This window comes from Eurytemora carolleeae, unplaced genomic scaffold (genome assembly GCF_000591075.1).
Source record: "Eurytemora carolleeae unplaced genomic scaffold, Eaff_2.0 scaffold23, whole genome shotgun sequence".
NCBI lineage: Eukaryota > Metazoa > Arthropoda > Copepoda > Calanoida > Temoridae > Eurytemora > Eurytemora carolleeae.
Window position 1 is genome coordinate 28,249 of NW_019396045.1, and position 14,868 is coordinate 43,116.

General features: G+C 32.4%; 1 protein-coding gene across 1 annotated transcript in view; it reads left to right on the forward strand.

The window, feature by feature from the left end:
* Window positions 1-874: 874 nt before the first annotated feature.
* LOC111702245 (sushi, von Willebrand factor type A, EGF and pentraxin domain-containing protein 1-like) overlaps window positions 875-14,868 on the forward strand; it is a 20,419-nt gene continuing 6,425 nt past the window's right edge. Inside the window, exons 1-11 of the mRNA XM_023473878.1 lie at window positions 875-3,496; window positions 3,575-3,755; window positions 3,820-4,187; window positions 4,240-4,484; window positions 4,537-4,669; window positions 4,724-4,913; window positions 4,991-5,205; window positions 5,324-5,435; window positions 5,491-5,641; window positions 5,748-5,934; window positions 6,295-6,498. Of these exons, the coding sequence (XP_023329646.1) occupies window positions 1,072-3,496; window positions 3,575-3,755; window positions 3,820-4,187; window positions 4,240-4,484; window positions 4,537-4,669; window positions 4,724-4,913; window positions 4,991-5,205; window positions 5,324-5,435; window positions 5,491-5,641; window positions 5,748-5,934; window positions 6,295-6,498 (4,411 nt within the window). The 5' untranslated portion in view covers window positions 875-1,071. The remainder of the gene's footprint in view (window positions 3,497-3,574; window positions 3,756-3,819; window positions 4,188-4,239; window positions 4,485-4,536; window positions 4,670-4,723; window positions 4,914-4,990; window positions 5,206-5,323; window positions 5,436-5,490; window positions 5,642-5,747; window positions 5,935-6,294; window positions 6,499-14,868) is intronic.

Genomic DNA, 14,868 nt, shown 5'->3' on the forward strand with positions numbered 1-14,868 from the left:
TCTTTACAATACTGCAATCTCAGTTCAACCACCATACATTGCCAGTCACTCACTTTAAAACTGCAAGACAACACATAAAGGTTTGAACTGTATTATAAGAAACTTATAAATTAAAATTACTAAATTAGTATTTTCCTTATAATTCACACGTAGGGTTTCCAAGTTAACTATTTTAGAATACTGTTCTTCTCCAATTCCCACAACACCTGGACTATCTACACTGACTAATTCTCTGGGTAATGGGAAAAATATAGTTGGTCAAGTACTAACCTATACTTGTAATACTGGATATGAGTTCAAGACTGCAATTCCTGCCAGCTCAACTAGTCAAGGTTAGCTTTGAACAAACATCATAATCAGATCCCAAGTTGATGATTGAATAATAATAATTATCTATTATTTTAGATCCAGTACTTACAAATGTGATCAAATCAACCTGTACTAGTTCTGGAAGTGTAATTCGACAATGGGTTTTAGACTACAGCCCATTGCCAGCAACTTGTGAAAGTACGAAAATATAAATTTAATTTCTAGAATTTATAAAGTAAATTAAATAAAATCCTTGAAAAATATTATTTTAATATTTAGAAATTGTCTGCCCTGACCCTGGAACATTGTCAGCTCCAAATGGAATTGTCTCAAGTAGTACTGTGGTTAAATATGACGATAACATCAAGTAATTAATTTAAAAATTTAAAACACTTTAACACTCCTTGGGGGTTCAAACAAATAGTTTATTGATTTTGATAAAGAATTAGCAGTGATGAATTCAAATCAATTAGATGTCAACCTATACCTTTTTCATTTTTTGTTAACATTTTCTTTAATAATTTTTAAACACTAGACTCACAAAAAATTGTTTTCAGTTGGGAGTGTAGTGATAAAAGATATTATTTGAAAAAGAGTGGTTCTTCATCAACATCTGCGTCGAAAACATTTACATGTAAAAGTGATAAAACCTACTCTGAGAATATTGGGGATTATTCATGTGTTCCAAACTTTTGTGAAAACCCTATAATACCAGAACAGAGTCTTAACTTTACATATTTCTGGGATAATCAATACATAAACATGGGTTCTGACTTTACATACAATTGTAACAGTAATCATGCTCTTGAGGATAATGTTGATAAAAGATCTGATGCAGATAACTCTATCAAAGTCAGATGTAACTTTAGTGGAGAATTAGAATATCCCTCACCTTGGCCACAATGCTTTGATAGAGTTTCCTGTGGATCTCCACCAGAAATACCAATTAATGGAACCAGAGTTTGGATTCAGAAACCTGAAGGTGATACTTTGTATGAAGCCAAGATTAACTACACCTGTAAACCAGGTTTCAAGTTTGACAACAATAATGATGGAATTGGAGATACTCCATATGTTGAAACTGAATGCTTGTGGAAAAAGTCTTGGTCAAAAAACTTGCCAACCTGTATAGCCACACATTGTCTTGAGCCAGCAACTCCTAACTCTTCTTTGAATTTTAATTATTCCTGGGATCAAGAATTGGTTCCTGTTGGAAATAATTACACATATTATTGTCAATCTAATATGGCCATTGAAAGTGCTACTAACAATAAATCAGAAGCATTAAACTTTGTTCATATGAAATGCAACTCAAATGGGGAATATGAATATCCATTAACATGGCCTCAGTGCTCTATGACAATACAATGTAATTCTCCAGAAGAAGCTCCCATTAATGGAACAAGAGTTTGGATTAAAGGTTCTGAAGGGGATACAGTTTATGAATCTAAGATTAATTACACTTGTAAACCAGGATCTCAGTTTGACGCAGATGACAATGGATTTGGGGACACCCCTTTCCTGACAACAGAATGTCTTTGGAAAAAGTCATGGTCAAAAAAGCTACCAACCTGCAAAGTAACTCACTGCCTTGAGCCAGCAACTCCTAACTCTTCTCTGAATTTTAATTATTCTTGGGATCAAGAATTGGTTCCTGTTGGGAATAATTACACATACTTTTGTCAGTCTGATATGGCCATAGAAAGTGAAACTAATAATAAATCAGATGCATTGAACTATTTTAATATAAAATGTAACCCAAGTGGAAATTATGAATATCCTGTGATATGGCCACAGTGCTCTATGACAATACAGTGTGAATTACTACCAAATGCCACATTTAATGGAACAAGAATATGGACTCAAGGAACAAACAGTTCTACAGTTTATGGAACTAAGGTGGAATATTCTTGTAAACGAGGATCTCAATTTGACACAAATAAAGATGGATTTGGAGATAGTTTAGCTATAGAAAATAAATGTCTATGGAAAAAAAAATGGAGCCCTTGGCCAGTTCTTCCACTTTGTAAAATAACTCACTGCTTGGAACCAATAACACCAGAGCAGACCTTGAATTTTAACTTTACTTGGGGTAAAGATATGGTAGCTGTAGGGGATAATGTGACTTACAACTGTCAAGCAGACATGGTTTTTGAAGCTAACACAACCTTTAAATCAGAATCCATTTCATTCATCAATGCTACATGTAATCCAGATGGAACTTATTCTTATCCTACGATATGGCCACAATGTTCATCAACCATTTCTTGTGGAATTCCACCTCTAGCACCAGTAAACGGTTCTAAGATTTTGATTAATGGAACAGAACCAAATGATACCTATAATACTGGTATTCTATATAAATGTGTAAATGGCTCTAAATTTGACACTAATGGTGATGGAATTGGCGACAGTGATAATGTAACAGTTGATTGTCAGTGGAGGAAAGCCTGGAGTCCTTGGCCTGTTCTTCCTAAATGTATTGTAACACATTGTGTTGATCCATTCCCCATACCTGGAGATTCAGATTTAGAAGAGGTTAATACTGGTTGGGTTCCTATTAAAACCTTAAAATGGTATCAATGTAAGGGAAAACTTCAAAATGGAACAAATACTAAATTTTTTGAATCAGACAGATCACTAACATCCTTTTCAATGCTATGCTTGTCCAATGGATCCTTCAAGTTTGATAATTTGAGACAAAACTGGCCAACATGCTTAAGTACTGTACATTGTGGGCAACCCCCTACTGCAACTGAAAATGGAGTTAGAACTTGGATAAATGGTATTGAATTTAAAGAAACTTATGGGACAAAAGTTTCATACCAATGTGTAAAGGGTTCTCAGTTTGACACCAATGGAGATGGTAAGGGAAACAGTCTTTCTATTGTAACAGAATGTATGTGGAACAAAACTTGGACTCCTTGGTCTGTTTTACCAAAGTGTGTTATAACACATTGTGTTGATCCTTTTCAAATACCTTCAAACACATCTTTAGAGGAATCATCTTCAGCTTGGACAGAAATAAACAGAAATAAAGAATACAGATGTTCCAGAATGCAGAATGGCAAGCACACACAGTTTTTCCAGTATGATCGATCCAAATCATCTTTTTCAATGAGATGTCTAGAAAATGGAACATTTGATTTTTTGAATAGTACAGAGCACTGGCCTATTTGTTTAGAAGGTAGATTTCTCAAAAAGAATTTTGTTTGTATTCATTGATTAATGTTCAGTTAGATCCAATCATTTAAATGTTTACTAGATATTGAATGTGAAAAGCTTCCTCCAAATATTCCAACTGATCCAGAATACTTAGAACCTGAAAATGATGGAAAAGTCCTCATAAATAAGTTGGATTACCCGATGGGAACTCCACATAATCTAGTTTTCAGATCAGACAGAAATAATACAGAGATTGCAAGGAACTATATGGCGAATCTGACGTAAGTTATTTAAGTTTTTTTGACAATGTTTTTAGAAATTCATTTTCACTATGTGTCTGTGTAGGTATTACTGTGGATCTGCTAGACAATTTTTGGATAAAAGCGGTATTCACCATGATATCCATAGAATGACTTGTCTTTGGGATAGAAACTGGACTGCCACCAATGTTCTGGACCCTTGTGACTGGGTTCAGTGTCTAAAGCCTCCAAATCCACCTACTTTTACAAACTTGAGGGTAACTGATTGGGATGGAGAGCCCATTAATTTTGGGGATAAGATCACGTATGTTTGTGAAAAAGGATATCAATTTGAAGACGACCAATACCAGGTCAGTATTTCATATCAATGCCAAGATGGATTAAAACCTAAAACAATCCGTGGGTTCTTTAATACTCCTGCAACAGATGATCAATGGCCCAAATGTACCAAAGGTAATGATAAATAGAACATTTAATAGACATTTTTGAACATTACTTTATTCAGGTCCTCTTTGTGAAACCCCACCTAATCCACCATTAGAGGGATCAGTAGAAAATACTCCAATTATATTTCCAAAGGAAGCTGAAGAATCTTGTCATACTGATGGGTCTCAAGCGAACATTAAGTGTCCATCCTTTCTAAATATATATATAACCTCAGGTTACTATGGAAGAGTTAAAGACACTAACATTCTATGTGATGGAAATAAAGATTCAGTAACACTGAAGGAAGACTGTGTAAATCTAGAGGTAATATAGAATTTATGGAATTTAAACATTTCTATAATAATTCTTGTTATAGGTTGTTGAATCCTCTAGAACAACTTGTATTTCTAAGTATAACTGTACAATCCCTGTTGTTACAACAATCCAAACCTGGAAACCACCTTGTGACAAGAAACAGAAGAATCAGTTAATGCTAAATTATGTTTGTGGTAGGTGTTTAGTTAGTAGTATCCCTTTATAGTTTAAAATAACTGTTTTTCTAGTTCGGTGCAGAGATTGGGATATTGATGTTTTGGATCTAAATTGTGTCTTCAAAGCATTGGCATTGAACTTATGGAGAACTGCAGCAGATCTTATAGATGTAACTAAAGAAGATATGAAAACTATTCTTGTGAGCGAGCTTAGCAAGCATTTGGACAATAGTAAACACTCCTTACAAGATTTAAGTGACAGGTTATTTAATATTTTTTTTAATATTTCTGTACTTAGATTTTTCAAAAAACACTTTTAGTAATGCTCAACTTTTAAAGGGAGGTAAGTAAGACTGACGGTTCACTATGCTCTCTGGCTTTTATGCATCTAGCTCTTGTGGATTCAATTAAAACAGAAAGCCAAATGAAAAATTTATCATATGATACAATGAAGGAAGTTATTGTGGAAGAAATAATGAAAGTTAAAAACCTCAATAGTTCAACTTATGATGTTAACCAGAAGGATGAAATTCATCTGAAAATGTTTAAACAAGGTGAATTTGAATTTGAAACCATGACAATTAAAAAAAAAAAACATGAAAACATGACAACATGATAAGCTCTATGATAAACTGTGTCTTGGAAATAGTGTCAATAGAAATCAATATTTAGTTGTATGTGGTGACATACCAGTTAAATCTAACTCAGTTGGTTCTATTCCAACTCTGAATGCTGGAGATTCTGAAGAAAACAGAAATAGAAGAGTATATGGAACTAATCTTAGGTAATTATATGAAAGATTAAAAAAACTGTTAACAATCTTGATGTTTATTTGTTAGATATGAATGCGGTGTAGCCAGAAAATTTTTAAGTAAGGAAAGTAAAAAAACCTATGATGAGAGATGGATGACCTGTAATTGGAATACTAGCTGGACACCAACAGACACCTTGGAGGAGTGTGTTTGGGTTCAATGCATAAATCCACCAATGGTAAATTTTTGATTAATCATATTCAAACTTCATGATAAATAAGATATGACATCAGAAAATCATTTTACTGTAAAGATATCAATTTTGGACTCTAAATATATTTCAGCCTCCTCCTGGAAGTGGGATGTCCTCTATGTGGGACGGAAACCCTGTTGAGTTCAATGCTGGAGTTGGTTACAATTGCACCAAGGGTTTATTCTTTGAGATGAATCGGGATTTACTCCAGTGGAATCTGACTTGTCTCCCGGATGGATCCTGGAAAGTGCCTGAAGTTTGGCCAAGATGTGTAGCAAGTAAGTAATCCAATATGTGAAATAAACATTTATTGAATTCATTAAATGTTGGAATTAACTTTTTAATCAACATTTCAGAGTTACCTAAATAATATTGTGTTTTAAATTTAGGAATCCAGTTTTTAAATGAGCTTAAGAATTTATTAGTAGGCGTCATGGTTCCAGGAGTCAAGGGTGGGAAAATTGTGACAAAGCCTATATTTTTGAAATGTTAAAAACTAGTTAAAGATGAATTATAATCATGCATTATTTGATGTAGCTAGACCATCTAATGAATTCATTAGTTTGATTAATTTAATTGCTACCCTAGAAAGCTAGGTATTAACTAATTAATTGATTAACAATCATTGAATATTCTAGATGTGAACTGTACGGAACCACCACCACGCCCCTCTTCAGGAACCTGGGAATGGAATCAGTCATATTCATACAAAACTCAGATCCAATATACTTGCGGACCATTCGGGAAGTTTAAATCTTCAAGTGGAGCTTTAGAGGCTTCCATTGTTGCAGAATGTAACTGGAATAAAACTTGGACTCCTCATAAACTAGATCCTTGTCAGGGTTAGTAATATTTTAGATAAATTAGTGATCCCAAACATTTTCAGGCAAAGTGCTGAGAATCGAGGAGTTGGATATAACCTTTACATTTTGTGGTTTAGACCAGGGTTTCCATTTTTCCCGAACAAAATTTGCATTTTGGAAATGGAATGATCCGGAAATTTGTTGCGTAAACCAGAATTTTGGGCTAATTCCAGATCAAATGGAAACCGGAATGTTCTCGGTTTACATGATGTTATCTGGAAATTTTTCTGGATAGAAACCAGAAAATTTCCAGTTTCCATTTTATAAACTGGAAATTTTTCCAGTTTACATATCGTAGATTGTAAAATTTCTAATTTCTGGTTTATGTATCGTAAACCGTAAAATTTTCAGTTTCCATTTCGTAAACCGTAATTTTTTTGCTGTTAACATAGTGTAAACCACAGATTTTTCCGGTTTACATAATGTAAACCGTAAAATTTCCAGTTTCCATTTCGTAAACTGGAAATTTTAACACAATGTTAGACATAGAAAGCCATGTTAAAACGGTAAAAGTTAAAACTTATTAGTTGACACACATTAATTAAGCATTTAGTTCTATAAATGACTATTTTACAGGAACAGTTTTTAACTTTTCTCACAATACTTTTTTTAAACTAGTTTTTATTTTTCAAATGGGTCGTGAACCATATAAATATGAGTTTAAAAAACTAGGTTTTAAATTGGTGAATTAAAAAATAATAAACTTCAATATTTTTTCCCGCAAAAATGTTTAAACCAGTTTTAAACCTTCCCTTGGGCCATGGGAGTTGCCTCACAAATTTTGGGCTTAGTCGGTTCAGCTGTTTTGACGTTGGTTGGATGCAAACGGACAAACAAACAGACGAGCAAAGTATATAAATAGAGTGAGAACCAGAAAACTCTGGAATAGGAGGACGTTTTTTAGGCTTAAGTTATGACTTTAAATAGTTCAATGAACATGAGACACGTAAAGTAACGTAGTGTATACTATACTGTAAACAGACCAATTTAGAAATTTTATAAGTTACTATTTAACCTATTTTCTTCGTAATAAACTCAAATAGATTTAAGGATTGCTATATATGTCTTTTTCCTTTCCACAGTTTTCTGTAGATGAAATTATTTTTAGATATGGCAGTCAGGATTTATATTTCATGATAATTCACAGTAGTATTACTTTAACTACAGCTAAACCAGACGCACATTCTATTATTATGTAGATAGTATTATTTACTGGTTTTATCTTTTACATAAGTTTAAGACGTTTTTCAAGAATCTTTTCCCGGAAAATTCCAGAACGATTTTTTCGTAAACCGGAATTTTCGGGAACAATATTCTTGAACATTCTGTAATTCCGGAACAACGTTCCAAAAATTTACGGATTACGGGAAAAAATCGTCCCAGAATTCAGGATTTCCGGAACCTTTTCCATAATGGAAATGGAAAATATTTCCGGATCTTTTCCGTCCGTAAACTGTAACTCGGAATTACAGTGGAAACCCTAGTTTGACAAAAAGTAATTTTAATAATTTATAGTGTTCATTTCCTCATCATGACAGATTGACTGACAAATTGTCATTTGATCGTTAGACCATGATTCTTTATGGCTTTGAACAATCCTACACTGAGTTTATAAAATAATACTGTACATCGAAAACATTTGCATGTATACTTTATGTCTTGAATGCAGCAGTTAATATAATAAATTCAAACTATCTAATTTAATCGGAAAAACTAATGTTCAAATTAATTCACTAATTGGAGTTTAAAAATTTGATAAATTCTGAATTTCTATTTGTCTGAAAGCTAGAGAAGCTGTCAGAACTATAAATTTTAATTCAAAACACTAGTATTGATGAACTAAGATATAAACAGTTTTGAAAGTATTACATATGAAAAATCTTTTGAGATGCAGACAAGTGGCATTCACAGGGGGAGGGCTATGGAGACTAAGCCCCCCCCTTGAAAAACTGATTTTCAGGGGGATACAGCTCCCAACGAGAAAGTAAGCCCCCCCCCTTAATTGTCAAAAATAAGGTTAAGCCCTCCGCCATTTAATGTGTTTACCAAAGTTCTAGAAATATCCTTGGACTTCGTCAATTGTCCGGTTCAAACCAGTTTCGTTCTTTCTAACTAACAAATTAATAAGAAGGCCTCCTGAGAATACATTAATAGATAAAACATATTTCATCATTTCTAGGTTTAAATAATTAATCAGTTCTATAGAGTACTATGAGCGGGTATTGGTAACCACCAAATAAGGTTTCTGAAAATAAATGTTCAGAAACCAAGTCCTTCAGCTTTGAGACTTTATTTTCATGGACTTTTTTCTGGTTCCAGTATGATTTTATACAAAAATGTCCCCGAATAAAAGTTGAAACTAGTCTATATATCTTGGTTGAAAAGATGTTTACAAACATGCAAATAAGGAGCTTGATATTAAAAATACACCTGGCTATTTTCAATATGCAGATGCAAAAAAGAAAAGTTCTTTTTATGAAAACGTCTTAGACTTTACCTTACTTTCACAAGACTTAGAACTTTTTTCCTTTTTTTTCTTAGGACTTATTTTCTTCAGGACTTTCCTGTGATCTTATTTCCTGAGATTTTATTGGCAGTCTCTCATTTTTGGGGGAATAAACTCCAAGTCCCAGGAATCTAAAACTCAGGACTTCTCCCCAGTAACATTTTGTCCTAGGACTTCAGAAAATTTGAACTTTTACCAAAGTTTTTATTTCCAGGGTTTTTCCCCAGCAACTTTTTTCTCTGTGATTCCTATAAATGCTCCCAGAGGACAATTGTCCGAATTTTGGAATACGCAGTTAATATTGGTAAAAGGAAGCAATTCATAAAATAGCAGAATAAGGGGAGTTCTTGTTCATGGTCCAATAATTATATTTGGTAATTCATGCCAATACGATTTCATATTTGTTTATATCTTTTCTCTGAAACACCATTATCTGACCGTTTTAAGACAAATTTAAACTAAGTCAGTCTGGTTAGTCTAAAGTTTCCTTACAGAAATCTCAACGCCCATTTTTTGCAAACAAAAGTGCAGGGGTTCCAGGTTTATATTCCTAGCAAAGAACTGCATATTTTTGTTTTAATACAGGGTGTCTCAAAAAAAACTGTGCAGTAGGGGTATTAGTAACTGAAGAAACAATTTTCGTTAAATTTTTACGATCAAGGTGTCATTCGAAAGCTCTATATTTCAGTTATTTCATGATGTGAAATTTTTCTTTCTAGGCCTCATACTTTTTTTGTTACAACCAATTATTTGAGCATAAGTCGAAAATCGGTTTCCCGGATTTTTCAATTTTTCGATTTTTCATGTCTCATTTTCATTCGTTCATAAAGTATGGAAAAATTTAAAGATTTTCGAAATTTTTTTTTTGAAATCATAAGCTGTTAGTTTTAGGTTTCATCTTTAACTAAAATTTTGGATCAGCGATTATTACTTTTGAAGCTAGAGCAATCTAAAAATAAAAATATGCATTGAAAAAAAACGAAAAGAGAGCTACGGGTACCTCCGTACGAACCTTGCCCAGACCAAAAAAATAATTTTTTTTAAAATTTTCTTTTTGAAATCAGTTGGTACAATCCACAGCTCGCTATTTCAATCAAATTTTTTTATCTAACCCACCAGGGTACAAAAATAAAACATTTTTTCTGAATCTGAAATTACAAAAAAAAACNAAAAAGTATGAGGCCTAGAAAGAAAAATTTCACATCATGAAATAACTGAAATATAGAGCTTTCGAATGACACCTTGATCGTAAAAATTTAACGAAAATTGTTTCTTCAGTTACTAATACCCCTACTGCACAGTTTTTTTTGAGACACCCTGTATATAGTACAAGCTGAAGTGCCCGGCGTTGCCCATGGAATCAAAAAAAAAATATTTTAAAATTTTGAAAAAATGTAGAAATTTTTCTTTTTAGCCTTAGACACTCCCATGAGTGTCCACAACAAATTTCAGCCAATTCAGTCCAGCCGTTTGGCCAGCTATAGGTAACATATATATGAATGTCTTGTTTTATTATTTAGATTTTGTGAACAAATGTTCAGGTTTTCAAGTTTACCCCTCTATTGATATTATGACGTTATATTTTTTTTTGGATGGTTTTGTCATTAAAACCTGATTTTATATTAAAAAATGTTAAAAAACAAGCCAGGTGCAAAAAATTCTCATCTATGTTATGAAGAAAAACATTTGGGAACTTGATATAAACGAATTTTAATATCTAACTTTTAAAATTTATTTTGGACTACAGATACAAGCAAGAGAATGATACAGGTTGTCCAAATAAACATGATGTTCCTTTAGTCTTTTTAAATGATTTTTGATTAATTTTAGTGATATCCAATGAGAATTTTGTCTGCAAGATTTTGGAATTTTTTTATCGTAAACTGTTATACTCAAAAAAAGAAGAAAATTCTTGTGTACAAACAAAGTAAACTTGTCCATCATTACTATTCATCATGCACTTGCACATTATTACAGCATGCAGATAATTACAGCATGCAGCAGGTATTGCTGGATATACAAGTACCTATCTTTTTCCATCTAATGCATAAAAACTATTTATCTACATAGCTATTAGTGGATATAGAAGTATTTATCTATCTAGCTATTACTGAATAAAAAAGTATCTATCTACATAGCTATTGCTGGATATAAAAGTATTTATCTACATAGCTATTGCTGGATATAAAAGTATTTATCTATTTAGATATTACTGGATATAAAAGTATCTATCTACATAGCTATTGCTGGATATAATATCTACATAGCTATTGCTGGATATAAAAGTATTTATCTATTTAGCTATTACTGGATATAAAAGTATCTATCTATATCACGGGCAGCCATAGTACATTTGAATTTCCAAGCCGGGTCAACCTTTCCGGTCCCAGTTTGTACTGTACCTATAGCTCTATGGACAGGACTAGCCGGTGCAACATGGTTGACGCGGTCAGACTTTAGGTTGAATTTACTTTTACTAAAGGGTCAGAGGTCCGTGATATAGCTGTTACTGGGTAAAAATTATTTATAGATTTAGCTGTTACTGGATATAAGAGTATTTATCTATAACTAGAAATTCAAGGCGCTTCGCGTCCTTCTTTCTAGCCTGAGAGGGCGCTTCGCGCCCATCTTCTAAATTAATTGTGAACATGTTCTCTTTGTGTACATCGTAAAACAAAACAAAAATAATTCGCGGATTTTCACAAAAAATTTCGCGGATTTTCAAAATTTTCAAAAATTTAATGACGATCGAATTTTGATGGAGACAAAAATTTGAAATTTTGATCATTCATAAACCTTCCCTGGGGTCCCTAGATGTCCCACCAAAAATTTGGGCCCGATCGGTTCAGCCGTTTTGACGTTTATTGGATACAAACAGACAGACAGACAGAGAAACAAACAAACCAACAAACAGAAAAGCCAAATTTATATATAGATTAGACATAAAAGTATCTAACTATATTCTATATCGGTATTTTTTAATATAAAAGTGTCTATTTATATAGGTGTTACAGGTTATACAAACGTATCTATCTATGTAACTATTGCAGCATATGAAATCATCTATCTTTATAACTATCGCTGTATATAAAATTATCTATTTTTTTACCTATTTCTGAATATGAAAGTATTTGTCTTTTGTTGCTATATACTGGGTATAAAAGTATCTATTTATGTACCTATTACTGGGTATAAAAGTATCTTACTATATACCTATTACTGGATATAAAAGTATCTATATAGCTATGAAACCCAAGGACCAAAAAACACATTTCTATTCTATTATTTGAAGATATATATGATAAATTGATATGTACTATTACTTATGACGTCGGTATGAGTACTACGAGCAGTGGAAGACTGGCGGCCATGAGCCACAACATTTTTCGCTTCCATGCCACATATTAGCTTTTTTGTCTTCCGGCAGCAACAACCTAGGTCTTCCATGCCACAACATTTGACCCTTCCGACAATTATTGGGTTTTCAAGTGGTAAATATAGTGCATTAAAATTGTGATTTTCAAAAACCATGAAAAAGATATGTAAAGATCTTGATTTTTAAGTTTTATATTGAAATAATACAAACGAATTTTAATGTAAACTGCGAAAGCTATTTTTCCCCGAAATAAATTCAATGGCTTATGTTTGAAAACATTATAAACAATAAAAATGATGTACTATAACATACTCCTTAAGTTCAAAGGTTGCCTATAACCGAAAATTTTTCCAATTAAACGAGAAAATTGCAAAATATATGTTTTTGGGGGAAATCTGTAACTCTGAAGAAACACCTGCGGGTACCCATTTATATTTTGATTTTTCTCATCATTATTTAGAATTTGTGTTGGTGCCCAAAATGCATCTAATAATGTAAAATCTTCTTTGTAAAGTGTAAAGTAGTTTTACAACTGAACACACAATACATTGATCTTTAATAAAAAAGTAGTTTTACAACTGAACACACAATACATTGATCTTTAATAAACTTCTAAACTTTTTTACTGAATCATCTTTCGCGTAATGTGGCTAGATTTTTTCAAATCACAATTTCACTGCACTAAATTTATCATTTAAAAGCATGAAAGATATATCGTTGTGGCTTATGGCTGCTGGAATTTAAAAAAAAATAGGATGTGGCATGGAAGGGGAAAATGTTGTGGCTTATGGCCACCTGCCTTCCCCCGCTCGTACTACCCTAATTTTCTTTTTGATGTTTGTAGATTGGAAAAATTAATAATTAATAATAATTACTAATAAGTCCTATCATAGACATTTCATATAGAAGCTAGTAAATATACATAGTTATTTACCCGGCTTTGTCTTAAGGCTATGAAGGCGTTTCGTACCATCTTCTATTTCAACTTCTAATTGTTGCTCAATCTTTCAGGATTTTCTCATCGATAAAACATTTTAAATAAATTTGCGGTTTTACAATTTTTTGTTCGTGGATATTCAAATTTTACGAAAATTAAGAAAACTTTTTGCAATTCTGTGCAGCACTAACTTTTCTTAGGGTCATGTGAGGTTCCACAAAAAAAAATTTGGGCCCGATCGGTTATCTGTCGTTTTGACGTTTATTGGATACAAGCAAGCAAACAGACACCCAAACAGACAAGTAACGTATATCATATCACATCTATCTACTAACTATCGAAGTTTCTATGTATTTATCCTATTGAAATGAATTTATTTCAATTGTAGTTTCTACTCATTATAAAAAGATCTATGTATGTATAATGTATGCAGTATCTTTAGAAAATAAATTATATTTCTGTATGTAGCTACTCGATATAAAAGTATCAATGTATGTAGTTACTCGATATAAAGGTATCAATGTATGAAGTTACTCGATATAAAAACATCAATGTATGTAGCTACTCGATATTAAAGTATCAATGTATGTAGTTACTCGATATAAAAGTATCAATGTATGTAGTTACACGATATAAAAGTATCAATGTATGTAGCTACTCGATATAAAAGTATCAATGTATGTAGTTACTCGAAATAAAAGTATCAATGTATGTAGCTACTCGATATAAAAGTATCAATGTATGTAGTTACTCGATATAAAAACATCAATGTATGTAGTTACACGATATTAAAGTATCAATGTATGTAGTTACTCGAAATAAAAGTATCAATGTATGTAGCTACTCGATATAAAAGTATCAATGTATGTAGTTACTCGATATAAAAACATCAATGTATGTAGTTACACGATATTAAAGTATCAATGTATGTAGTTACTCGAAATAAAAGTATCAATGTATGAAGTTACTCGATATTAAAGTATCAATGTATGCAGTTACTCGAAATAAAAGTATCAATGTATGTAGCTACTTGATATAAAAGTATCAATGTATGTAGTTACTCGAAATAAAAGGACCAATGTATGTAGTTACACGATATTAAAGTATCAATGTATGTAGTTACTCGAAATGAAAGTATCAATGTATGTAGTTACACGATATTAAAGTATGAATGTATGTATTTACTCGATATTAAAGTATCAATGTATGTAATTACTCGAAATAAAAGTATCAATGTATGTATAACACCAAACTAAAGGGAATCTTCCATGTATTCAATCCTAACTCCTGTTCTTGAAGAGAATCGAGAAAAACAATATATTTAGAAATTAAAATATGTAACCTGATAAAAATGCTTTTCTCTGTATGAAGTTACTCGATTAAAGTATCTATGTATGGATAAATCATGCAATGGCGTGCAAGTATTTGTCCAGGGGGGCTTACATTTTTTTCTTTCCGGGTGGGGGGATCAGGATCAGTTGGGGCCTCAAAATCTCCATAGGCCATAGATTTTAGTGATGGGGGGGGGGG